The sequence below is a fragment of the Lissotriton vulgaris genome, chromosome 2_1 (genome assembly GCF_964263255.1).
Source record: "Lissotriton vulgaris chromosome 2_1, aLisVul1.2, whole genome shotgun sequence".
NCBI classification, from domain to species: domain Eukaryota; kingdom Metazoa; phylum Chordata; class Amphibia; order Caudata; family Salamandridae; genus Lissotriton; species Lissotriton vulgaris.
This window is the reverse complement of record NC_141687.1, coordinates 338787520-338814453: the sequence shown is the minus strand read 5'-3', so window position 1 is coordinate 338814453 and position 26934 is coordinate 338787520. Positions and strand designations below refer to the sequence as shown.

At 45.0% G+C, this 26934-nt stretch overlaps 1 protein-coding gene across 2 annotated transcripts in view; it reads left to right on the top strand.

Moving 5' to 3' along the window:
* The window catches only part of NSRP1 (nuclear speckle splicing regulatory protein 1), a 331135-nt gene that overhangs the window by 253092 nt on the left and 51109 nt on the right, over positions 1–26934 (top strand). For both annotated transcript variants that reach the window (XM_086955088.1, XM_086955087.1), the window contains one exon: positions 4571–4627. In XM_086955088.1, coding sequence (XP_086811214.1) covers positions 4571–4627 — 57 coding nt within the window. The remainder of the gene's footprint in view (positions 1–4570; positions 4628–26934) is intronic.

Below are 26934 nucleotides of genomic sequence, written 5' to 3'. Positions count from 1 at the left end.
GGTGCTGAGATAAGTTTGTTGCTTGCCATTCCACTCACAATACTGATCCTTTGCAGGCTAAACTTTTGAATGTCCTTCTGATGGTTTAATCTCTTGCCAAGCACGGACTTGTATCGAGCACCGTTAAAGTTTATCCACTGGCCAATTTCTTCCTTGTTACCTTTACCAAACAAACAATCCTTTGTAAATCCCCCATTATGCTGAGATTTCTAAAAGGTTGGACTAATTTTTTTCTCCGACACTCTTAGTGATGTTATAGTGAGATCTTAATTTGGTCCTCACTTTTCTCATCTGCAAACCATTTGAACGAATGCACACCTGTCCCTGCATGTCTGAATACTGCGTTTCTGTTTGTGGTGAACTCCAAGGTCTCTCGGCGCAGCTGCCGTACACCATGTTTTTCCCAGATAAAGTGGTGTTGAGGACCAGAGCAAACTTATTACCAAAAGTTGTGACTGATTTTCATGTCTAGCTCTCCATTATTTTACAAATGTTCTATACTCCTCCTAACCTCTCTAGAGGAGGAGAGATTCTATCAGCTACACCCAAAAAAAGCTTTCAGCTTTTATGTCAATGTTATGTTATATTGATTTGTATAGCGCACTAATCACCCAAGAGAGTATACAGGCCCATGGGCATGTGTGTGGATTTGTGGTCCCCGAGGTGCTTATGTGAAGAGCCCGGTCTTCAGCTTCTTGCGGAACTTAAGAAATGAGGATAAGGCTCTGATGTGCTGACAATCACACCAAAGATCATTGGGTGGACAATTAGTTGTTTGTGGGCTTCTCTGGGACAAAGAAGAGCAAGGCAGTGCTAGAAGGGACTTAATCATGCTGGATAGTCCTGCGACTTAGGCCAGAGAGATTGTGGTCCCATTCCAACAGGGATAAGGCGGCACCACTGCCCTGGCCTTTACATAGTGATTGTTAGTAATTTCTTTAGTTCAAGCTTTTGGTTTAAGAAATGATATGACAGGGTACTCCTTAAAACTGTTATGGAGCGATCGGGCTACATTTACTTTCAGGAACAGGAAGGTGGCTGCACCATTTGACAAGTAGAACCATAGTTCGCTCTTGATCGGGAGGAGTATATTTGATTTGAAAAGGGTAATCAGATCATTTTTAGGCTCTGCAAAACACCTTCGATTTAAAGCAGGAAAGCGTTTGATTTTCTGTAAACTATCATGCTGTAGTGCAGCTGATTTAAGACTTTTTCTGAGGATTGTAACTTTGGATTCTCACCATGATCTCTACATTTATTTGAAAATTGAAGCTTATTTTTACTTATCTGTGTATAGTAATCAACATCAACTTTCTTTTATTTATTTATTTTTTAAAACCTGCTTTTGCGCGCACGGAGAACATGCTATAAACAATGGTTAGTAAAGGATGGGGCCACCCAGGTTAGCAGCCTTCTGAATATATACTGAAGAAAACAAGAAAGTTATCTTCAATTATCTTGTGTAGAATCATGGGTGCAGTCGTTTGCCTGTAATACGGAGTACATGCGGAGGTGGTGGACAAAGGGTAAGAAAATCACCAGCGCTTAACCTTGAGGAACTTTTGACTACAGGGCATGCCTTTTGTCCCTTTTCCATGTGGCAATAATAACCCGAGTTAGGGGTACTACATTGACCTCAACAAGTGATACATCCAGATGGAGTACCGGACAGCTAACAGAAATTTAATCCATGAGAGTTGTAATATGAGGGATCTCAGTCCTGAGGGTGGCCACAGACCCCCTTGTGGCCATAAGGGTGACTGAAACATGTCGACTTAAGGAACAAGCATTTACAATGCAATGGTCTCGGCATTATTAAAGATAGAGCTATTGGCATTGCTCATGACATTTTCTTTAATTTTTTTTTAAACATAAATAAATGGTATTGTCATTTACAATGGCAATAGGTGAGCATTAGAGAGTAGTAGAGAGTATTCGCGGACACAGAGCCACACACGCAGAAAACCACACACACACACACAGAGCCACACACACACACACACACAGAGCCACACACACACAGAGCCCCCCACACACACACAGAGCCCCACACACAGAGCCCCACACACACACACAGAACCCCACAGAGCCCCACACACACAGAGCCCCCCACACACACACAGAGCCCCCCCCACACACACAGAGCCCCCCCCACACACACAGAGCCCCCCACACACACACACACAGAGCCCCCCCCCACACACACACACAGAGCCCCCCCCACACACACACACAGAGCCCCCCACACACACACACAGAGCGCCACACACACAGCGAGCCACACACACACACAGCGAGCCCCCCCACACGCACACAGCGAGCCACACACACGCACACACAGAGCCACACACACACACAGAGCCACACACACACAGAGCCACACACACACAGCGAGCCACACACACACACAGCGAGCCACACACACACACAGCGGGCCACACACACACAGAGCGCCACACACACACACAGAGCACCACACACACACACAGAGTGCCACACACACCCACAGAGTGCCACACACACCCACACACACACACACAGCGAGCTACACACACACACACACACAGCGAGCCACACACACACACACACACAGAGCCCCACACACACACAGAGCCCCACACACACACACACACACACACACACACATAGAGCCCCACGCACACACAGAACACCACACACACACACACACAGGGCGCCACACACACACAGAGCGTCACACACACAAGGGAGCAGCACACCCCAGTGACTGCGAAATGGCAGCTTTGCATACGACAAACAAAGTACTTAGAAAGCTCAGGGTTTTAGCGTTTCTTAACTACCTAAACACGTGTGATTTCTTTGTAGTGACGGAAAACCAAAGCCGTAAAATAACACGTATCCTCACCGACTTCACTCCGGATACATTTGCCTCTCCTCGGAAGGAGCTTAATTTAAGGTAAATGGCCATTTATAGCAGGAGCAATTATGCTGATGATCCTAGAGACATAATGCTCACCCGGCATCGAAAGCAGGAAGAGGACCAATACAACCGTGCCATGACACACCCAGCTCCATCTCCCTGTCGCCTCTGCTGTCATCTTCCTAATACTCTCAGCAGCCATAGTTCAGAGCACTTCCGGCTTCGAAAACCCGGTTCCGGAAACAACCCAGCTTCTGTTGCTCTCTGGTGAGGAGGCTGAACACAAGCTCGTCTTTTGTTTCAGTGAGCACTTTGCTCTTTCGTCCCTTTTCTATGTCAACAACCCAGGAACTACACGGAAATAAAGAGACCCTGGAAACAGACAGGCTCAGAAGACACCGTTTCTTTTTGACCAGTCTGCGAAGCGGGCGTCCATCTTACATTGGAGTAGATTCATACTAACTTCGATCAAGCTTCACATAGAAATTAAACTTTCCAAATACTTTTTTCAAGGCACCAGATTATATATCTTATACAAATTTATAATTGTGATTATAATGTGTATTTTATGATTCTTTATCTTCTTTAATATCGAACCCATACAAATGTAGGAGTCTGCGTAAATTTTCAGAAACAACTACTTCAGTGATTGTTTTTAATTAAATATGTTGCATGCAAGCAATTAGGTGTCATTGTGCTTAGGTTACATTCAAGTAAAAAGAAAAGTAAACATTTACAATGCAAGGGCCGGACGCGGTCGGCCAGAAATGGCTGCCGCAAAGCTCTGAAATTTTCGGAATCGGGGGCATGTTTTTTGGTGAGTGACGGATGGCGTCACAGATAGAAAAAACCTAAAAAACACGCCCTCGTATCTGAAAAAGACAGGGCTTAAAGGGAGTGACGCCACTCTCCTCCAATGGCTGGCCAGCATTTACGAGGCCAGCCAATGGAGAAGAGGGGCGGGTTCAAGCCCCTTACACTAAGAAACATAAAATCTCGGAGCTCCGCCCACTGCTTACGCAATGCGACGGAGTCCTCGACCTAAAAGGGGACCTGTCACAACACTTACTGTTCCTAACAGTGTGTTTTTAAGCATCCCACAGGAAGAAGCCCAGATTAAATGATAGAGGATGGGTTTTATGGAAAGGGATTTTTAACTTTGTGTGAGCTCATCACTACCACTAAAGTGCTCTCTCTCATAGCGATCAGCTCCCCCCCCCCAAACAGACTGTCAGGTGGCTGAGAAAACCATATAGTGTGAAGCATTATCTAACCAGGTTGATGTGTGAGACTTTGTCTTAATTTTATATGAAAGACCTGTGTGTACGTGAGTGAACTCCTTTCTTCGGATAACCACCTCTCCCCTAATAGTCTACACAAGATAACACCAGGCAACTTTGTTGTTTTCTTCATCTGTTGATATTGCACCTGTAGAATACTTGGTGATTACAATATTAGAGGCTGAGAATGGTCAGATTTTTTCAAGAACCAGTCGTCTGCTGTTCTGGGACACATAAAATGCGACTGAACCATTGGTGGGATACTGAGAGAAAACTGAGCAACCAGATGTTAACCTTTGGCTTTATTTGCTAATATTGAATTTGCAATGAATGTAACAGTGATAATCTGATGTTGGGTCATTAATGCTGATTGTTTTATGGCCCTTTACAGACAACTGTTGGCAGCCGCCTTCAAAAGGAAGCCCTTAAGAAGAAAGTCATGAAGCAGGTACGTGGTGTACTTACCGATCTCACATGTGCCAGGGTGGCTATTAATTCATGTTATACCAAATTACCTTATTCCATTACTAACCACATATATGTTCTTGTGTCTCATGTTTTTTCGGCTGACTTTTTAGCGAAACCTTAAAGTTCTAGTCTTGTTCAATGCAAGTAGAATGAGGAATGAGCTTCTAAACCAAATATGTGGCAGGAGACCGCCAACTGACACATGTTAGGTGTAGGGCTGAAAGGCCCTCTGCGCACCACAAGACAGAGGCAATGCACTGCACACTCCGCATTTCAACGGGTTAGGGTCACAAGCCCCCCGTTTATTTGTATTTTTTTATTGAGTTATAACAATAAACCATACTTGCTATCATAGATAATGTGCCGCTGCTACTGCTTGGCATGCTCGGATTCATAACCTCTGTCCCTCCTTCGTCGCTCAATGGCCGTAGGACAGTCAGGCATTGCCAGGGTCCCTTGAAAAATGTTTCCATAGTCAATACGTCCAGGGTAGGAGGGAAGGTCCACACGGTGGTGGGATACGGAGTAAAAGTCCAGTTGGGGGGGGGGGGCAATCTTGATCCCCTGTTGGAGTGCTGCTTTCTCTTCCAGATTTTGATTGCCATTGCACTAGTACAGTGTTATTCCTATCCCTTAATCTGTGTTGATCTACAGTGACCCCATTATCCTTTGCCCTTTTGTGTACCTCCCGCCAATCTAAAATGAGTAGCTCAGTTCTATATAATTCTGTTAGGTCCTATTGCAGGTGTCTTAAGTTCTGAGTGGGATGTTCCCTTTTGGGATAGTGCGCTCCTTTTCATCTTCAGTATGCCAATTCAGTTATGGGGAACCGTTGTCGTTTTTGGCTTCCATGTTTGTGATGTATACATCAGAGCCATAGCTCCTCATTCTGTTTGTGTTTTATGCATGGTAAGTGCGACTGTTTCTGTGTTAGCCCATGTGACTAGATCTCATACCCACAAGTTTACTTCTGGGGCAGAACTTGCCTTCCAGGACAGCAATGCAGCACTTAAAATGCACCTGTGATAAGTCAATGAATTTACAAAGCATTCTGTCTGCTTTGGGTCGTGGCATGAGGTCTTAGAGGCATAGCTCATGTGTACATGGGATTGGGTACTCCAATATTTCAGAGATAAATTCCAGCACTTTCGCCCAAGTATGCTGTAGTTCAAAGCATTCCCATACCATATGGTAGAAGCCTGCATTGCTGTATCGACATTAGGGACAACCAGTGGGTGTCCCTTCTGAACATCTTGCATTTGCAGGTTTTTGGGAGGTACGTCCAGTGTACATATTGAATTGTGTGAATCAGAATCTCGAGTTACGGGAAATCCTTTTGACCCTGCTCATGATCGCTGTCCATTGTTCGGCAGTGAGCTATTTGTTCAAGTGGAGAAGTGTGGCTCACTGGTTAGAGCAGGCAGACCCTGAAGCAGAGGTCAGACCCGGGACCAGGGTTCAATTCCCGACGGGGCAGGGTCTTGAGCTCAAATGTCCACGGACTCGATAATTCTCGCTTCGGTGCCTGACCTAATCATGGGTTCACACTCTGCAACTCTGGGCATTAAGCTTGCTTAATCTCCACAACGGCCCCCCGCGGCGGGATGCCTGGCTTTCACCTTGGGGATGCCCTGTAGGGGCAATCTCACAGGGAAAAGCCAGGACGGGTTCCCAAGGCAAGCGCTTAGAGACCCCTGGGTGATAAGCGCTATATAAATCCAACATACAATACAATACAATACAAGTCCTGCTCTCATTTAAGTTTATGGCTTGGGTTAGGGTTGTTTAGTCTCGCCAACATTAAGGTATATAATACCGTTATCGCTCTCCTGCTGGTATTGTGGGTAAGGAGGCCTTCCAGGAGCGTAGAGGTGGGTGGGTCTATTTGGCGCAGCCCCCATCAGGTGCGTAGGGGCATATTGAATTAAGTTGGAAGTCAGGAATTGCCCCTGTGGTATGTTATATAATTCCATCAGTTCTTGAAATGTGTGTTTCTTATCCGCAATGAATAGATCTCTCCCTTGAGTCACTCCAGACTCTCCCCATAATTACATATCGTGCCTTCTAGCAACCTTCTGGATCTCCAGAAATGACCACAGACCCAGTTGAGGTGTGTAGAGGGGAGGCTGTCCCTGTGTATATATATATATATTCGCTGCAACATAATTTGGCTGCCGTCATCAAGGCAGTAGGCGATTGTACCGCATCAGCCATGACTGTTGTGCAGCAGCATAATATAATTCCAAGTCCAGAACCCCCATCCTGCCCTCCGTTAGTGGACTTTGCAAACTCTGAAGAGCCACTTGCTTCCTAACGCGTCCCATATTCGGTCTGATAACCCATGGACGGTGTGGTAGAACGCCTGTGGCAGGATCTCTGGTAAGTCATTTTAATATTAACATATTTTGCAAAAGCCATGTGACACAATGGGGAGAGTTGATGCCATGGTCTTGCCCAGATTGCCCTCTATCAGGTCTGGGGTATCATAATAAATTTGTGCGCCTAGGTATTTAAAAGTATGGAAACTCCATATTAATTTGGAGGGGTAACCATCGATCTGTAGTCCCCAGGTATGCTTCCCAGTGGAAAGAGGCAAGGGTTTGTCAAGTTAATTTTGAGGCGGTGAGACCGATCCGAATCTTTCTTTCTAGTGCAGCAGGGTCACACGTGTGGATCGGAGATATATCCGGGCATCATCCGCAAACAGTAAGATGATATGCCATCTGCCAGATGTGCGGATCCTCCAATCAACTGTCCTAGTGGCTCCATGGCCAGAGCTAAAATTAATGGGTACAGTGGGCAGCCTTGACGTGTGCCTCTGCCAATTACAAAGTGATCTGAAATGATTCTTCCTGCCAGTGGATCAACGGCATAGGGCGCGGAGTTGCAGGACATTGTCGGGTTGTATTAATGTCCACTTCAATTAGTTGCATGTCTGTTTCCGTGTTAGAGATGTCATTAAGCAAGACATGTTTTCCCCCTCATATTGTAGCAATGCAATGTCCTTGGCTCACCACCTTAAACACTTTCCACTCTGTTGCTCTGGTCTGTGGCATGCCCTTATTCTCTGTGAAGTATTGTAGGCCTTTGGCATCTCGGTAGGGTGCGTCTTGGATGGTCTCCATCCGGAGCCTTCATGTGTGGATTTTGGCTATATCCCTACCCATGTCAATTTTTATTACCAGTAGATTGTGATCCGAGAGAGTCCTAGCTGAATACCCTATGTCCTCTATGTAAGCTTATAATGATGTGGTGCAGAGAAACCGCTCCAACCTTGTATTTAGCAGGTGCATCAGGGAGTAAAACTAGTACTCTCTCAAAGTAGAATGCATCAACTTACACACGTCTTGCATCCATCACCCACTGTTAAAAGCATTGTAATGCTCTTAGATAACTACCACACTGAAGTGAGGGTGTTGATCTCTCCATGTCCACATCGAGAACGCAGTTGAAGCCCCCCCAAATCCCATATGCGAGACACCTTTGGGTACTGCAACAGGGAAAATGTCAGTTGTGTTAGGAAACCTGTGTGGTTAGTGTTTGCTGCGATTATAACAGCAATAATCAAGGGATCTCCATCTAGCTGGCCTTAATCATGATGTATCTACCCACTGGATACGTCTTACTAACTATTGTCAGGGGACTCCCAAATCGAAACTCCACTGGTATATCGCCCCCCATCTTTTGCATATTTTCGCAAGTTCTGTGCCAATTAGGTGCGTCTCCTGGGGACCCTCTACGTCGACCCGGCGCTGTCTATGGTAAGTGTGCACCATGTATCGTTTAAAGGGTATGGCCATTTCCCAGATGTTCCAGGTCATGATATTATGTTTGGACGTTATGTTTGCTCTGGTGCCTATCGTTATCTACCTGTCATCTGTCGTGGGGAATCTCTACTGTCGGATTACATGAAGGTTCCAGGTGTCCCCCTGTTTTCTGGCTAGTGTCTGTCATCTCCCCTCCCCCAGAATGGGTTGCAAAGGCACAATGTTCCGTGGTCTAGTCGGGCCTGTGATTGTCAGCGACTTAGAGTGTGTTACAATGAAAGCACTATAAACTTGGTTCTCCAACTGATCCCATCCCGGAATGTCGTGGGCCGTGCCTAATGCCAATAAACTGTAGTGTACGCAAACAAAAGTTTTCACCCTCTAGTTACATATTTAATTCCTCTTGTTTGGAGATTGGGGTGTGGTTCAGTCTGCACTCCACTTCAGCCCTAAGCGACTCTGTGTGAAGCCTCCATCCCCCGATAAAGTTGACCATAGCTGTCTGATATTAGTGGCTCTTTACCTTTAGGAGTATATCCTGGAGGCACAGCTGCCCCTGCTCATGATTATGCTATGCCATCCAGTAGCCTGGAGGTCTGGTCCATTGCCATGTCAGATACAATAGTTCCTGAGTCTGATTCCGATCCATGGTCAGCACATCACAGGGGTTATGACTGTATTACGAATCTTCTGCCACCACCTGTGCATGCTTAGTGGCTGCTTGAGTCGTGGTGAATTGGTTCTTTGGGTGTTGTGGGCTCTTCCTCTTTTGGCATTTTTGTTTTCATCCACGTGTCACCTGTCATTCTCTGTAGGGATTGTAATTCCCTTAGTTTGCCACGACTCCCATGCTTCATCAGGGGATAGGAAGAAGTGAGTTGTGTACCCCTCTACTGCTCTCACTTTAGCTGGAAATAGAAGTGCATATTTCAGTTTAATGAGACGTAGCTGTCTCTTCACTGCCATGTAGAAATTGCAGAATTGCTGTACTTCTGACATGTAGTCAGGATACACCTTGATACTGTCACCTTAGCATCTCCATAGTCCTTTGGTCATAAATAACCGCAGAATTAGATTTTGGTTCCTACAGTTCAGTAGGTAGGCAATAATTGGGCAATGACGTGCCCCTGGTGGTTGGGTGCGTCTCAGGATATGATGCTCTTTCTGCTGAGAAGAATTTGGTAAGTCACCCACCCAGGACAGTGTCCTTCAACCATTTTCAAGGAACCTTTCCATATTCCGGCCCGCCGTGTGTACAAGTATTCCGAGTAAGCAAACGTTATTGCATCTTGAGCGGCCTTCTGCATCCTCCACCTGCAAATGCAGCTTGTTCACCTCTGCCCGCAGAAGTCGCAACTGGGACTGCACATCCCGGAGCGTTGGGCACATTGTGCTGATGGTAGATTCCATCTTTTGAACTCCCTCCGCTAGTTTCATGTGGTTTGTTCGGAGTAAGTTTACCTCCACAACAACTGTATCTATCTTTTAGTTCAGCAATATTTCGGTTTCTAGTACTGCCTGTAGTAGCCTCTTAAATTGACCGGAATGCTTCTCTAAGGTGGACTCCAAGTGAGTCTGCGGGCCCTCTGCTGCTGGTTTTGCCAACTGTTCAGCGATGTCTTTTGTCATGGTGGAGGGCATCTTTCCGCCTTTGGGCTTCACCATGCTTGATCCCCGAGTCAGTGATATGAGTCCTTCCAGTGCTTAGATTGGGACCCCGTATCCCCACTTGCTGTGCTTTATTTTGGCAGTCACACGTTGAGGGAGATCAATCACAACGTGGCCTCAAATGGGGACCATGTCCAGATCCTCGCCATTCGAGCGGCCACCCTTTCATCTCAGCCAGGTTGTGATGGACCATTCGGAGCTGCTGCGTGTGGGGAGTGAGACCCAGTATAATGGTCTGTCACCCTAGTGGTTTTGTAGCAATTTCGGTGGTTTCACTCTTAGACCAAGTCCATCCTGTTCGTTGTAATTCTTGGCGGGCGGCTAGAGGTGTCAGAGTAAAATCGTCCAAATTCAACGTATCCGATTGGTGCCAGCACTGTGTCGTGGCTCAGATCTCCCCTGCCCTAGCCACATCGATTAGGGCCAGCGTGCCTCCCAGCAGGCTTCACCTTTCACGTGCAGGGGTATTGCCCTGCCACACTCCTCTCTTGGTGCAGGGTCCCCCCAGTCATGAAGAGAAAAGTGCATCTGAGCCCGCCTCAGCCCCACTCAGCCTCCTGCCGGCAAGCACGGTTGACTGGACAGTCCCAAATGTTAACGAGCCTCCTCAAGAGGCCGAGTTCAGGGGCTTGCTTGCCAATATCCGTCTCAAATGCCGGGGGTGGATGATAGCTCTATGAGTGAAAACTGCAATCCCCCGAACCTGGAGGCATTACTGTCTCCGCTGTGTGAAGTTGATTGACAATGACTAGCCTGGCGTGTTTACTCCTAGGCGCCACACACACTATTGAGGAGCTGCAAGTAGAAAGACTGGCAAAGATCCCCAAAAGTATAAATCTAAACTCGGTTGATATTAGCAATAGTGCTATGCGGTAGACAAATGAGCTATGCAAATCACCCCCTACTGGTTCTTCCTTTGCTTCTTCATTCGTTCCTGATCCTGACCCTTGTTAAATCAGTGGTTTTCCTGGGGGTGTTGATTCCTCCTTGTATGTGCCTACCCCACAGCAGCATACTAATCCCAAGTCAGCATTAATTGAATGGAATGTGGCCGGGTTAAGATCTAAGATGGCCCTACCTGACTAACACATTTGTCGAAAAGTATGTTTTTGTTTCCCTTTCAGGAATCCTGATGCGTGGAGCCTATGTTTATGCTAGACTATTTAAATTATTCTCTCCCTGTTATTCCTAGTCCAGGGAGCAGACCGTTGGTGGTCTAACAATTTGGTTTAGACCTACTGTACACTGTAACATTACAAGAATCAACATAGACAGTCCTAATCGGTTTGCTATTCAGCTGGTGATTGAGGGGTCTCCCCCTGTTATATATAATGTTTTCTCAAGAGGGGCTAGGAGTGGACGGGCATCTAGGACCATTGTGCAACTTGAGAACCATCTGGACAAACTTCCACATCAATCACTATAATCTTAGTAGAAGATTTTAACACTACCTACGAGCCTTTGGATAATGAGGATGATAGTCCGTGCTCTGATGAGGATATTAAATGGGGACTTCCATGCTTAATCTTATTATTATTACCACTTGTAGAGCGCACGGCTACCCCCGACGGGGGTGTCCCGGCGCTAGTAGCGACTTCCTGAACAATCGTTGTGTATTGGCTTTGTGTTCCATAATGCAGCCGTGTTTTTTTGGATGAAAACAAGCATCCACCGATTCTAGATTTTTTGTAACGTGGAGTTACTAGCAGTTCCTTGAGGTTGGATCTTAGGGCTCTTCTACTGATAAGAAGGTGGAGAGAAGCTACCTTACAGCTAAAAGCTTTATTCTTAGAATATGGGCTTAAGGCTACTAATGGACATACCAGGTCCAATCCATGGAGGGCAGTCGCTTATAACAAACCAGCACATACAAGCTGATTATATTTTAGTGGACTTGAGACTTTGGGCCTGGGTAGAGGACATAGTGGTGATGGCGATGTTGGAAAGGGTCCATAACCCCCTGTGTCTTACTTAGACTGGTTTGTGCGATGGGTCTGTGCACAAACAAGTCCCTCTATACTCCTCGAAGACATCTGTCCCTACAAACGATATGCACAGGTTAAAATATTCTGAGTTAACATATAGTCCTGAAGCATCTGCAATTAGATCAGACCTGGAAGATGTTCTGATAATACTAAATAATGATTCTGACATAGTAGCAAAAGTTAATACCCTTACAGAGATTCATAATACATTTCTTAAACAGATTTATCATATTTTTTGGTTCCTAAACCCTCTAGAGCTATGACTGTGTCTAGAACCTGTTCCTGGTTTGATAAAGAATGTAGGCAGGCGAGAAAAAAGCTAGCCGATAAAAATTAGGAGGAAGGTCTCCATAAGTATTTCTGCTGTGAGGAAAGTGTTCAAAAAAGCTCAAGTGAAGGTTACTAGAGAATTGGATGATTTCAGATGACAACATTTTAAAGAGGCTAGCCTCTTGCACGACTCTACCAAGTTCTGGTCCCTGGTAACATGGGGGAGCAATGATCATGCTGCTCCTCCCTAAATTATGTTGCACCGTCTGTTTGGGATGCACACTTCTAGAATCTATACTCCGATGGTAGAACAATCTCTATGAAGGTCAATCCAATTTTCGAAAAAAACACTGATCTCCCATTACTTTTGTTTGAAATTGATGCTCTGGTTTCCACTGCCAGTGGTCGAGCTGCTGGACCAGATGGCATACCTGCTGATTTATTCAGATTTGAGAGGGATAGCTAGATCAAGTATTTCCACGCCCTGGCGAATGGAATCACAAGGGGTGCTCCAATCCCGGTGTCTTGAAAAATGTAGAGGTGATCCCTATCTATAAAAGGAGTACAGGTGTTTGACAGCTAACTGCCTTCCATTAAGCCTGATAGAGTGTGTGCAAAAGATCTTTGTCTGGCTTTATTGAACAAAATCCAATTATGGATTAATGAAAAAGAAATGCCGTCTCCCTACCAAGCCGATTTTCATAAGAAAACCAGAACGATTGACCAAGTACTTCTCATTTTGCCCATTTACTGGAAGGTGGTAGTAGTTGGGAAGGGTAGCCTATACATGGCCTTTGTCGACCTTAAGTCGGCTTTTGATCTGGTGCTCCGCTACAAGATGTGGGAGGTTCTGAGGGACATGGGAATGCCTTCTAACATCCTAGTTTTGGTCATCCACCTGCTTCGCCTGCATGAAGGAAATCACGCCTGGATTTGTTGGGGCAGCCAGTGCCAATTCAGCGACCGTTTTTTCATTGCCGAAAGTGTTAGGCAGAGATGTGTGCTGGCGCCGACCTTGTTTTCCCTCTGTTTGAATGATGAAGTTCAGTTACTCTTACAATATCCTACTGATGCACCCAAGTTGGCTTCTGTAAAAGTGCCTATTTTGCTCTATGGGTATGACAAATTATTAATTCCTGAAACCTCAAGTGGGCTTCAACAATTGTTCTTTAGATTCAAGGTATTTTGTTCATCGTGTGGTTGGGAAATTAATTCAGACAAGACCAAGTATATGTCGTTCAATCAACATAAATTTTTAAGAACAAACTAGCTCTAGGGACTTAAGCACTTGAGAGGGTAGACTCTTTTAATTATCTGGGGGTTAACCTATCATCCAACATGACCTGAAAAGTTAATTTAGAAAAAATGACCCTGAAGCATAAGCAGATTGCTAGTTGTTAGACCCGGCTTCCTGGGCACGAGGGCACTCTGGGGTAACTGCGCTCCAATTGCATCAACTGGAGTGTTCCCTCACTGGTGTCCTGGGGCCTCAGTACTAGTGGATCCAAAACTGGATAACCAAGTACTCCTCTCCAGCACTTGACTCTCTCAGGGTAGCGAGAAAGAGCAGTCCAAGGCTTACTCAAGGAGGTGAGGTGGGGTTAGACATTCAGAATACAGTGTAAACCGTACCACCAGCTGATAAACTCAATGTCCAGTCAGTGCTTTACTTTTTATAAAAGAAAAGCACTTTAATACACAGAAGATAATTATACTACACATAAAACTAGGATAAACAGTGAAAACCAGATGTCTCTACAACCCTCTGGGACAGATTCCTGACCCCAAACAGTATTATAGCGCCTAGACGCCAAGCACTATAAAAACACAGTTAACATGAAAACACAAAATAAGCATTGCATATTACAGACCATGTTACACAGGGCTGCTCTCATTCACTAGAGCCTTGATACCAATCTTTGTATTGAAAGGATATAGTTTCAGCATATGATGTGAAGTCAAATGTTCTGGTTTAGCCCCATGACCCCCCACCCAAAGCAACAGAAGTGCCCTCCCGTCGTGAGTGAGTACACCGCTCTAGTGGTGTCAGGGATCTGACCACAGGTGCCTGATGTTTTGACACAGTTTACTGGAGTCCCACTAGTCCAGTAGCCACTGGCTAGCTGTAGTTGGGTAGTGGCTGGACAGAGTGCCAGTTCACCCTGATACCCTCAGAGATCACAAAAAGAAAGATGGGTGCCGGTTTCATTGGCCTCTAATCCCAGCTACTGCTTGTACAGGCTCCCACAGCGCAAGGGAGGAGCTTAGAGGGGATTTGATCTCACCTTCAAAGACTAGAATCAAGCTTCCTCCTCTCTGGCTCTCTTGATGTGCCGCAAGCTTTCTTCCCACACCCAATCCTTTGATGTGCTGTAAGCTTCTTTTCCACACCTTGGGCAGCTGTCTGTAATTTCCTTGGTCAAAAGCGCACGCTCCCCCAAGCCTCACAGAAACAGCTGGTCTTTTCCCATGCTGCTGATGCCTTAGTTCCAGACGCAGTGAACAGAGTCTTATCTCCTGTCTTCACACTGCGGGTCGCACCTGGCTATCTTCAGACGGACCTGGTGTGGCCCCCTCTTCAGTCATAGACCAGTCTTGAACAACAGCTGACCACTCACGCCAGACTGTTATCACCTCTGATTGATAGGCTCATCCAATCAGAGGGTCTGCTACTTTTGCATCCTGAATACACCTCAAATCACAAACCATTCATGGTGTGTTCACCGCATGGGTAAAGCATCTACAAGTTCCCTTCCTGGTAGCAGGCTGTGCAACTCCCTAAAGAGGAATTTTAATTAACTCCAGCCCAGGAGGCCCTGACCAGTGGGGGAGGGTCCTCTTCCCAGAGTTAGTGCTAAACCCAGATAAGAGCTGAGTGTCTACCCCAGCCCACCAGGCCTTTCCAAGGAAATAGGTAGGGGCATGGGGGAAGCTGAGATGTCCGGCAGAACAGCTCACATTCCTCACGCTGGCTCAAATCATCATTCTTCCCCAGTACACCCACGGGCTCTCAAACACACATCAGGTAGACAAAGGCAACAGGCCCACAGGCATGGCAAACTGCACAGACTTGGTCAGGAGGGTGCCTAGGGACCCCCTTCCCCCCCCCCCCCTGACTATAGATTTATTGCTGCCACCACTGTCAGTCTACCACAGCCTTAATAGAGAGGGCAGTAGCCACTCTCTGAAAAATAGGGGTGCACTAGGCATGCACCCTCGACCTCAGACCCAAGCTCTAGGGTCTCAATCCATGTAAACAGGGAGAACCTCAGTGGACATGTATGATTGTCATGCTCACTGAGGTAGGGATCTAGAAACGTAGGGACCCTTTGGCCTTAACCTTCTGTGACATCGCCCTGCTGTCAGAGGTCAGCCATGTTTACCTGAACTACCGAAAGTCCGGTGTTTTATTTGAGTGACTTGCAGTAGCTTTTGAGTGACTTGCCTGGAGATTAGCATAAGACAGGGGAAGCAATCTCTCCAGAGACATGCAGGAGACTTCCCGTCCCAACACTGGTATAATTTGTAAAGAGCACTCTACGTCCTTTAGTAAGCCTATTTCCCCTGCCCTTCAAATATATGAGACGAAAGCTGTTGGATCAGCTTTGTATGGTTCTGAGTTATCAGAGTTTATAAACTGTACAGGCCTTGCAAATTCAGCAAATAAATTCTGTTCTGATGGCGTAGTGGACTAATGGGTCCACTTTAGAGGCTTGTGTTCGACCTCATGGTCACAGGTTCAAATCCTGGTGGGTCCACTCAGCCTTTCATTCATCTGAGGTCGATAAATGAGTACCATTGAGTTGGGTAACTTTAAACATCTGTTATTCAGCGCCTTGAAACCCTAGCTTTGCTGATATGTGTGCTTTACAAATACACATGTTTTGTTATGTTATATTTGGCCCAGCTCCCGCCAAGTGCTCCTCTACTTGCCATTTTGTTTGATATGGGCTGGAAGGCCATAGCCCTTAAGTTAAAATTGCGCCTCTTTTATTTTGGAGGAAGATCTGGACCACAACGGAGCTCATTCGCTATGTTTGTGCCTTGTCAGAAGTTAAGCAGCTTGATATCTATACTACTATAATAAAGGAAGAACTTTCAGCCTTTGAGGCGGGTAAACTCGGGAACCACAGCGCCAATCCACACACCCGATACATCGTTGGAATCGTCAGGGTGTGTAGACGGTTATAGGCTATATAAATAAAAAAATAAAAAAGTTATTTAAAAAATTTACAGTAAAAAAAAAAGTAGTCCCTCCGAAGTAGTGCCGGCCGCGACGTGCGTGCTCACGTCAGGAGCGCGGGGAGGAGCGGCGGACATGGCGCGGGGGAGGAGCGGTGACGTGAGAAGCAGCGGACAGGCCAGCGGCGGTTTGAGCAGCGGACAGGCGGGAGGAGCGGCGGCTGAGGTAAGGGGACCCATGCCGGGGCAGGCGGGGGTCGGGGCAGGCGGGGGTCGGGGCAGGCGGGGGACGGGCCGGGCGGGGGCCCGGGCTGCTGGACAATGTCGGGGCGGGCGGGGTGTCGGGGAAGCCTGTTGCTCCCGGACAAGGTCGGGACGGGTTGCTAGTTTTTAATAAAATTGGTTGGTTTTGTGCACCTAAAAAAACTGCTGTATTCCCTTGGCCTCAAAGATTGTTGGAAAGCTCCAGCATGTTATCCTGCGCCCTCAAAAGAATTGTTTAAAAAAGCTCTATTGGAGTTGGGTGACTCTTTCGACTGTTCACTCTGTAGGGGGATCATCACTAACTGGGGAAGGTATTGATTTTAAATGCACCAGTTTCTTTGAACACTTTTGTGATTTGATCTCCATACCTCTGGAAAGGAAATTATATTTCCAGTGTAGGGATGGTACGTTTCCCTTAAGATCATTTATCAGCAAAAGGAATGTGAATTCCTCTGCCTCGTGCCCAGCGTTTAGCAATGTGGTAGAAACTGTCGCCATCTCGTCTTTGGTTGTCCAGCTTATGAGTCCCCCCGTCGGTCCTGGCTAAATCCCTAGTGCAGTCAATTAGGCACATGAAACTATTGCGGTGTGCTCAGAATTTTAAGATTTGATGCCCGTCTGCTGCATGCTTGCACCGAGGCAAGATTCTGTGGGCGATTCTGGTACATAAGAAGGAAAGCGCAATCCACACAGCTCGTATGATGCGTTATGTCTTAAGGTATAATTTCTTTACACCTTTGGTGAGCTGTTAATTTGAAAATGGTGATGCTACCCGACAAAGGTTGTGAGACTGTCTAGGCTGGTTTTAGCGTCATTGAATCTTTTAATGCAGCATTTTATCATAAATGTTTTAGTTTCTTACTCTCATGATTGGTGTAATAACCCCAAATAACCGTCACCCAAGTAATCCCTCTGATATGGTCAGACCATTCAGCGATCTGCTTCTCCATCGAAGTAAGCCCTACTAAACCCCCTCCTACCTCTGCCTCAGTATCCACGTATAGAGATTGGAAACATATCAACTTATCTCAGCTAACGGAGATAATGCAAGAAACCCACATCCCCATCGAGCAGGACCCTACGCTGGCTTCCTCTAACTATTTAAACAACTTAATCATGGCTTGCAACAAACTAGCCCCAATTAAAAACTCACGTCGAAACAGGAAATTACCATCAGCACAATGGTTTACAGAACCCCTCCGAATTCAGAGACAGCACTGTAGGAACCTCGAAAGGAAGTGGCGCCGGCAATACAACCCCACAGACAAAACAAATTATAAAAACGCTCTTTCCATTTACAAAGAACTCATAAACTCAGAGAAAGGTCTATACTACACCGCTCAAATCAACCAGGCTAAAAACTCAGCAGGAGAACTGTTTCAGGTGGTTACTCATTTGTCCAACCCACCTGCCCCACGACTTGAAGGCTCTCAATCCCTAGCAGACGATTTGGCTGGCTTCTTTGAGGACAAGGTTAGATCCATTTTTCTGACTTTTTCCCACTCATCCTCTCTCCCTACCCTGACATCACCTCCTATTAACAATAAGGTCAGCTTTACCTCTTTCAAACCGACTAATCAAGAACAAATCCGACCTCTGGTAATTAGCACGAAATCAGGATCCCCCCTAGACCCATGCCCCCCAGCTACTCTGAATCTTATCCCAGAAGCCATTTCCCCCGCGTTATCCACTATCTGTAACGCCATGTTCTCTACAGGCATCTATCCATCGGTCTGGAAAGAGGCAATTATTAAACCACTCCTCAAGAAACCAACGTTGGACCCTCTACTCCCTGCTAGTTACAGACCCATCGCCTGCCTTCCCTTCCCAGCTAAGATCTTCGAAAAGGTAATGAACACCCAACTCTCCAAATACATTAATGAAAACGACCTTCTAGACGACACTCAGTTCGGCTTTAGACAGGGCCACGGAACCGAAACTGCACTGCTCAAGGCAGCAGATGAGATCAGAACAGCCATGGACAAAGGAGGCGCGGCGGTCCTAATACTACTGGACCTTTCTGCTGCATTTGACACGGTCGATCATGTCACTCTGATCGACCGTGTCTCAGCTTTAGGCATAAAAGACAAGGCCAAAGACCTTATCGCCTCATTTTTAGCCAACCGCCCACAAACAGTCAAGATGGGCAATTTTACCTCCAAAACTTTCTCCCTCCCCTGCGGAGTTCCACAGGGTTCCTCGCTAAGTCCGACACTTTTTAACATCTATGTGTCGGACTTAGCGAGAGTAATAAAATCCCATGGAATTGCCCTTACAACGTATGCCGACGACACCCAATTAGTGCTATCAGTGCACAATGACGGAACATCTGTCGCGGCAAACTTTCAAGAAGGGATGAAGGCGATAGGCTCCTGGATGTCATCTAACTGCCTCAAGTTGAACTCCAACAAAACGGAGGTGATGACATTCGGGAGCTTGCAGCCGGCTTGGTCCCCCCAGTGGTGGCCATCACAGATGGGCACGCCCCCCCAGCCAGTGGTCAAGGTACGAAATTTGGGAGTCACTTTCGATAACAAATTGACGTTCCTCCACCACGCCAATTCTGTGGTATCCTCGGCTTTCTTCATACTAAAAAAAATAAAGAAACTTCTCCCATACCTGCCACAATCCGCCGGTAAAACATTGATCAGCACCCTAGTGTTCTCTAGAACAGATTATTGTAACTCCCTATTGCTGAATGCTCAAGAAAAGGTACTTAATAAGCTCCAAACGGTGCAGAATGCCGCGGCCAGAATTCTTCTATCCATCCCCAAATTCACTTCTACCTCCCCTTACATCAGAAAACTGCACTGGCTCCCCATCAGGAGCCGAATAAAGTTTAAGGCACTCTGCATAGCCTATAAAACCTTGAACAATCCCGGACCACTGTTCCTAAAAAAAGCTCTCTGCCCAGTGGAACATCAGAGAACACTACGATCGGCATCAGCCCATCTATTAAAAGTCCCACGGACAAAAAAAACCAACTGGGGAGACAGATGCTTCACCATCGCAACCGCCAAACTATGGAACACTCTCCCACTCCACATTAAAACTGCCCCCACGCTGCTCAAATTCAGAAAAAGTCTCAAAACCTGGCTGTTTACCTCCTAATCTTTTCCCCCACTGAAGTGATGATCTGTAACATTAGCGCCGAGACACCCGTATGGGTAATTGATGCGCTTTAAAAATTGCGATAAATAAATAAATAAATAAATAATACCATATCTTGCATTATGACGGACCTTTTGAGGCTGGGCCAATGGGTGTGTTGCAGGTATCCATTGAGCATTGCTGTTTTCATGTCGCATTGTCACTTAGTTCATTTGGTATATTGTGACTCACTAGATGATGATTTTATGACATATTTTGCTTGTAGTTTCTTCATACATGGATTTTTTAATCAGTTTTTTTATGATTACAAAAAAAAATCTGTTGTAATGCTTGATTCATTAGTATTCTCAAACCCCATGCTGGAAAGATTTTAGATTTGCGCTTTTGTGCTTTATTCTTCTCTGATTTTAGAGGGCAAAATCTTGCTATTTTTGGATCTGTATCTATTTTTACGTTTGCACATTCCCTCGCTTTCTTTTATAGTCATTTAATGTACTGTTTTCTATTTTGTGTACAAAACTTTTATGGCACATTTTGCTCAAATAACGTTATTATGAATGACTTTTCAGCGCGTTGCCACCTGTGTGCCCTCCACCCCAACATGCTTCATCGGTAGGCATTGTCAGCAGCCGCTCGCAGGTCACGCTTCCTCTTTGACCCTACCTACCTGTCTACCTACCTCTGCCCACCGCTGTCGCTGGTGCCCAGTCGGCCTCGGATTTGGGTGCGCCCCGGGTCGCTCGAGAAGCCACGGCCCAGGTGCTCACTGTGCCTGTGTCGCACATGTTTCTAATACTTTGTTAGCGGCTTGGGCAGGGACTATGTCTGCTTCAAGGATGGCGTAGGATTTTTGCAAAGCTTGGTGTTATACAGCTGCTCCGGGCGCCGTCTTGGTCACACCTCCCAAGGCCCCCCCTTTATAGAAATCCTACTACTCAAAACACACTAATCCAACATGCACCCATCACAGATAGCCCACCTCCCATGTAGTTCAGAAATAATGTTCCCATAGAAGGAACCCCCACCCTCTAAAACGGAAACACGGGCTCTCTCGCTATTAAACTCCCCACCAACAGGTGGTTCACAATTTTTTTCTCACATTAGGAAATCTCCGCTGGATGGATCACAACTTCAAACCATTCTAAATCTCTGTCACGGGCTGTTTGGTCTCTTTTCTCTCTCACTACGATTTGTTTCTCATGTCTGTTTTTAGGTTTCTCTCTTTTGTGCTTTTTGTGTGCTATTTGTGTGTGTTGCTCTTCTCTTTTTCGCTTGTTTCACGCCCGTCTCTATATGCTTTCTTTCCATTCCAGGGCGGATTACAAATGGGTACTTTGTGATAACCTTCTACTGTTTAAAAACAGCAGTAATTGAAGTACTCTGCAACCGCAGGTTTCTGATAATGTTATTTACAAGTTAATATTCCAGCATTAATTAAACGACCAGCTGCAGCATGTAATGGTCTTTAAGTAAATGTTATTGCTCAAGTTTTGAAAAATTGACCTGAGCTGTAGTTGCTGTTCTGGAGCAAAGATCACTGAAGAAGGTTAGAGTAGTACCCGCAAAGACGGAAAAATGTAGCAGGAGATCTTCCACCACACTTGGTACTTTGTAATATTATTGTAGTGATGTGATTTACTGTGTTTGTTAGATTCTGCCCTCGTCGAGAACTTCTATACTCGGGGCAGAAATTCTTCTGTACTAATGAATAAAAGTCTGCTCTAGTCATAGCTTGTTGATACAGCATATTGCTAAGAAACCCCTTCCTTTGGTTTTGTGTTGGTATACAAATGTCGTATCTTTGATTTCACTAGAGGGCAGAGAGGCAAAGGGAAGAAACGGTACTGATCTAACACTGAGCATCAGTCACAAGCCGAGAAAAGTCAAGCACAATCATACGTATATCTGGACACGTGATATCCTGGGAAAAATCTGGGACTGAACACCTGAGTTTCTTATATCTTCCGGAAACTGAAACAGTGTGCCAGCATGTACTCTTCATTTTCATTTTTATTTTACAAATTTTATAGGGTTTTTCGTAGGCATACAACAATAGATTACTGGTTAAAGTGGTGACATTTGAAAAGTGGTACACACAATGAAAATTGCTAAACAAGAACAAAACACATTTTCAAGTTACAGTCGCTCATTACTCCCAAATATGGAATAGCATACAGCTCTCCAGTATTCAGTTTCAGCAACCATTTACATAGTATCGACATCATAGAGTACGTTGTAGGTCTACAGGGATCCCCTCTGTCAGTCCTTGTATTTCCTATATAACTCTAACCCCAACAAACCTCCTGCCCTCCCCACCCCCTAGGCGTGCCACTTACAATCAAACCCTAGCTGTGTATTCTAGGGTTGTCACATGTTGTAAATCACCCTCTACTGTAGTGATAGTGTGTCATTGCAAGATCGATCGGGGGACACCTGCGGCTGCGCGCCTGACTTGACTTGTGGGCATCCCCTAGAATCTACTGTGTTGCTTGAGGTCCTCTAGTCGCCATTAGAAGGGACTTTATTCTCTGTCCTCATCCGGGTATTTCAAGAGCTCTACCAGTGCCACCTATGCCCTGGCCACTTCTAATGTTTTCTTTCTACCTGTCCTTTTTGCTATCTGCATTCTCACTGCCTCCTCGCATTCCGCCCATTTAACAAATTTCCTCGTCCATCTGTATATATTAGGGCCATTCCTCGCTTTCCAGTGGCTAGTAATATCTCGTTTAGCCAATACCAACCCCAAGTCTAAAAACCTACTTGTGATCTTGTTCTTGGCTGTGTGGGGAAACCAGTGCAGTAGGCAATAACCTGGGGTAATTCAACCTCCCTGTCTGTTACGGTCGTCAACTGTGACAACCCCCTCCCAGAAACTGCTCAAATTTGGGCAATCCCAGAATATGTGCTGGGACCCTGCGCCCTCCATAATACAGCGGGGGAAAGCTGCTGAGGTGGTGTCAAAATATTCATTAATCTTACCCTGGGTGAGAACCGCTCTGTGCAGGACATAAAAGTGGACCAGCTGGAAACGCACATTCCTGGTACTCTTCCAGGCTCTTTACACCAGCTCCCCCATGGTTTTTCAGCTATAGCCTCACCTAAATCCTCCTCCCGCTTGAGATGTAACACAGTCATGGGTTGTAGCATTTCATGCATTAGGCACCTATATAAACAGGTAACCGCCTTGAAAGTACCGGCTACTGTCACTATGTATTGGCAGACCGTGGACGTCTGGGGTTCAGAGAGTCCCGTCCGCCAGTGTTTCCGCGTGGCTGCTGTAAGAGCTGTGTGTAGGAGAAAATCACCCCGTTGAAGATCATACCTCTCTCTGAGGTCATCGAAGGGGAGCATGGCATTCTCTTCATATAGATCTCCTTTGGTATCCAGCATGTACTCTTCATGAGCTTTATGTTACTGTTGAAACATACGTTAGGTTATTTCAGAATCTGGTACTCGAGGGAGGAGCAACTGCACAAGAGGTAGGACAGCTTCTCTACTAACCAATGAACATCTGCACTAGCTGAAAGGCAGCATTGGTACTCGTGGAATACCTACACTGAGGTACTTCTCTCCTAACCAATGAACATCTACATTAGCGAAAGGGCAGCATTTGCTCTGGTCGAGAAATACATCTACTGAGATACTTGTCTTCTGACCAGTGAACACCTGCCTAGATTAAGGGTACCTGGGAAAAACAAACAAGTACCAACCACACTTTTTTTTCACTCCTATTGCTGAAGGAAAATGACAAACCGATATTATTCTTAGGTCTGTTGGGCGTTTCTTACCCTTTTAATTACTTTTTTTTAAACTTTTCAAGCAAAGATTTTTATGTGTAAAAAGAATACAATACATTTAAAACATTTATACAAAAATACAACACTACAAAACATTCGTCACATATATATACACAAATTATATACAAACTGTACAAGATATTTCTTTGTTCCAATTAATGCACTCAGATGCTTGCCTAAATTTGACAAAGTAACGCTTGGCGTAGAAGACAAAATATTCAAATAATATAAACCATAGTACAATTCATTGGTCTATAAGTCAATTGATGTCATATTTTCTGTGCCTACGCGTTTCGAATAGACAGTAACAGGGGCCTGATTTAAACTAAAACACCCTTATAATTCACAGGTCTCCCACAGAAAGGTAGAATACCCATAAGAGAAATAATTACAACCCAGGTGGACTAGAACCACGGGGGTTAAAAAGGTATGTCTGGGACAGTAGGGCTAAGCTTGTCTGGACAGAGAAAAGTGTTCAAACAAAATAGTGATAAGTCTTTTCTTCACTAAGGTGCAGGATCAAGATTGACTAAAAAGAAAAGAAGAAAACGTCAAACCTGTAGACCGGTGGCTGCTGGACAAACAGGTAGAAATAGCGATGAGTTTGTAGTATTGGATAGAAAAAACATTGATTTAGATCTTAATAAAAAATTTGTCATCTCTGTACATATTTGCAGATACTTACTAAAAGACAGAGCCCTGAAGAGAACCTAGGAATTGAAGTCAGCTGGTTCGAAACGCGTAGGCACAGAAAATATGACATCAATTGACTTATAGACCAATGAATTGTACTATGGTTTATATTATTTGAATATTTTGTCTTCTACACCAAGCGTTACTTTGTCAAATTTAGACAAGCATCTGAGTGCATTAATTGGAACAAAGAAATATCTTGTACAGTTTGTATATAATTTGTGTATATAAATGTGACGAATGTTTTGTAGTGTTGTATTTTTGTGTAAATGTTTTAAATGTCTTGTATTCTTTTTACACATAAAAATCTTTGCGTGAAAAGTTTAAAAAAAAGTAATTAAAAGGGTAAGAAACGCCCAACAGACCCAAGAATAATATTGGTTTGTCATTTTCCTTCAGCAATAGGAGTGAAAAAAAAGTGTGGTTGGTACTTGTTTGTTTTTCCCAGATATATACGGTCCAACCAACCACAAGTCCCAGGGCCTGGCTCCATTTTTTGTATCTAGATTAAGGGTACGACATGCTGCAGTTTAGGAATACTTGCATTGAGGTACTTCTCTTCTAGTTAGTGACCATCTACACAAGCCTAAGGGCATCATCTGTGCAGCCGACATATACATGCATGAGGTACTTCTCTCCTAACCAATGAACATTTACAATAGCAGAAGGGCAGCATCTACAGTGGTCGAGAAATACCTCTACTGAGGTACTTCTTGCCTAATCAGTGAACACCTACACTAGCTTAGGGGTAACATCTTCTGTAGTTAAGGAATACTTGCATTGAGGAACTTCTCTTCTAGCTAATGAGCATCTACATTAGCCTACTGGCATCATCTGTGCAGCTGACAAATACACGCACAGGGGTACTTCTCTCCTGGCTAGTGAACATCTACACTAGCAGAAGGGCTGTATCTGCTGTGGTTGAGAAATTCCTCTACTGCAATACTTCTCTCCTAACAAGCAAACACCTACACTCGCTTAAGGGTAACATCTGCTGTAGTTTAGAAATAATTGCTTTGAGGAACTTCTCTTCTAGTTAAGGGCAACATCTGTGCAGTCGAGAAATACGTGCACCGAGGTACTTACCTTCTAACCGGTGAATACCGACACTAGTTTAAGGGCAGTATTTGCTGTATTTGAAATCCTCCAGTTAGGTAATTTTGTCCTAACCAATAAAAATCTACATTAGGTTAAGGGCAGCATCTACTGTTTTCGAGAAATACCTGTACTGAGGTTCTTTTCTACTAACCAATGAATATCAGCAGCCACAGTAAGCTAAAGGCCACAGCTGCTGTAGTTCGGGAATCCGTACACTGTGGTAGTTCTCTCCTGACCAATGAATTTTTAGACTAGGGCAGCACCTATCCTAGTCGAGGAGCCCAGTATTAAGGGCAGGACAGTTCTCTTTTATATGTAATGAAAACTTGCACTGTGGACATGAAGCATCTTTCCTAGTTTGGGAAATCCCAAACTTGTGTTGGGGAGTTTCTGTCCTAGTCAATGAACAGTTACACTAGAGTTTAGGGCAGTATTTTCCCAAGTCTATAAACACCTGCACTTGAAAAAGGTTGGCATCTTTTTTACTATCGAAAGAAAGCTTACACTGGGGCTTGAGATGGATCCATCCTAGCCCAGGAATAACTTCACAAGATTTAGTGTAGCTTCTTTTCTAGCCTAAGAATAACTGCACTAGGGTTTAGGGTAGGATCTTTCCAAGCGGAGGAATGCCCTCCCTCCAGGCAGTGCAACTTTTTTGTGTACCATGCATACCTTCCTTAGGGTAAGGGTTGTATTTAGCCGTCCTTGTTGAGGAACATCTGCACCAAGGTAAGAACCCCTTCTGTCTTTACCTTAAAATACCTTTGCAAGTTGTAGATCAATAGCTGTTTGCTCCAAAAATAAATGCTTTGGGGCTGCTGCACTCTCTGTCCTCTAAAATAGAATCCAACAATATAGTTAGTATTGCTTGCCTTTCAGACAATGGCTAGGATAAGGAATGTTTCTGTCATAGCCTAGGACACTTGTAATGGGATTAGGTAGCTTATTTTTATGGAATCTTCTCACCACGTCAAAAAAATTTGAAGAAAGTTTAGGGTAGCCCTAATACAGGTCTCCACTAGAAGTAGGAAAATGTCTGCCATGCTGAAACGCGAAGAGGTATCCAAGGCATTATGCATGCAGCAAGTTTGGTTAACTGATCTAGTCCTAAAGTATCTGTAGCAAGTCCTGTTGGATTTTTTTTAAATCATGCAGCACCCAAGATGACTTTCCTCAGAAACACCTGACAGTAGATGTGCCAGCTGCTTGGAGCAGGTAGGGTCTAGGCTTGATGAATGTATTGACCTGTGCCAGTGTGTTCAGGTAACACATCTTATCCGGCATAGGTAGATGGTCTCGAAATGTAAATGCAATTGCTCAAGAAGGTATTTTATACTCAATACCATTGTTTAAAATGTTTAAGTGTTGCCTTTTATGTTAGGTAAGGGAACCAAAGAGCCAAGAAATAAGCTTGTTTGCTTACGTTCACACAATTGTTCGAGTGGGTAAGCA